Genomic DNA, 1,155 nt, shown 5'->3' with positions numbered 1-1,155 from the left:
AATCTTGACCTCTCGAATCTACCTTCAGCATGTATATACCTCGAATTTTGACCAACAATGAACAAAAACGTTGCAAGCATTTCTTCAACCGAAACATTTCTTGTGTCTCTTAAACCCATCTTCACTCTAAATATATTGCATAGCTTTAGGAATGGTTCTGGATACATACGATATAGCCGTCGGAATTGTTCATGATCTTTAACTAACGCATATTGTATGTATTCATGACCAAGTCTTGTAGTTGGCTTTCTAATTTGGCGGTGTATTTGCGGATGAAAATAACGGACCTTCGCCATGATAAATAAAACCAGTAACATTATATCAACATCTGATCTGAAACTGTTCATTCTTTTTCTTTTTTTTTTAGCTTGTATCACTTCACTTTCTTGTACAATACGATCCATCATTAAAACTCTACACAACAACAAAATTATAACACCACAACAAAATAAAAACGTTAGAACAAAACAGAAAACGTTGACAAAAGAAGCTGAAATTGACAAACGTTGGATAAAAACATCCTCTAAACGCATGAAAGTGACAAAAGAAGCTGAAACATAATTTGGAGATTAGCAAAAGTAAATTAAGAGAAAAACTCACCTTGACTTGAAAAGAAATACAACCTTATGTATAGTGTTTGTGTAAGCTGCTAAAAAAAATGAGTATATATATACCTTACAGCTAACCCTAATTAAGAAAAAAGATATCAAGCCCATAAGTTTTTTAGAACCTCGTAGCTATTGTAAATTATTTTGAGAATCTCGTAGGGTTTAGTTCGTAACCAACATCTACAGCAAATTATTTTTAGAACCTCGTAGGTTCTATTGAGTTATATATATATATATTTATATATATATATATATATATATATATATATTTTATGGTTTAAATATATATTTATATATGTATGTATATATGTATATAAATATGTGTTTTTAAACATAAAGAAAAAATGAATTGAAAATATAGTTAAAATAAAATGAATTGAAAATATAGTTAAAATAAAACTCATAACGTATGAAGTACAATAATAAAAACCAACAAAACCATAAAAAAAAAGTTCAGTAATAATAAAAATGCAAACTAAAACCATCCTCACTCCATATTGATGCATCAAACTTCATTCACTTGGTTTACGAAGGCTTCGTATAATCC

The 1,155-nt window shown here is 28.7% G+C and overlaps 2 protein-coding genes across 2 annotated transcripts in view; both read right to left on the bottom strand.

Moving 5' to 3' along the window:
- The window catches only part of LOC111830020, a 1,148-nt gene extending 1,029 nt beyond the window's left edge, over window positions 1–119 (bottom strand). Inside the window, exon 1 of the mRNA XM_023780374.1 lies at window positions 40–119. Coding sequence (XP_023636142.1) covers window positions 40–119 — 80 coding nt within the window. The remainder of the gene's footprint in view (window positions 1–39) is intronic.
- Window positions 120–378: 259 nt separating this feature from the next.
- The window catches only part of LOC17882419 (uncharacterized protein At2g29880), a 2,302-nt gene continuing 1,525 nt past the window's right edge, over window positions 379–1,155 (bottom strand). Inside the window, exon 4 of the mRNA XM_006289389.2 lies at window positions 379–414. Within this exon, the coding sequence (XP_006289451.2) occupies window positions 379–414 (36 nt within the window). The remainder of the gene's footprint in view (window positions 415–1,155) is intronic.

This window comes from Capsella rubella, unplaced genomic scaffold (genome assembly GCF_000375325.1).
Source record: "Capsella rubella cultivar Monte Gargano unplaced genomic scaffold, Caprub1_0 scaffold_6, whole genome shotgun sequence".
NCBI lineage: Eukaryota > Viridiplantae > Streptophyta > Magnoliopsida > Brassicales > Brassicaceae > Capsella > Capsella rubella.
This window is presented reverse-complemented; position numbering and strand designations above follow the sequence as displayed.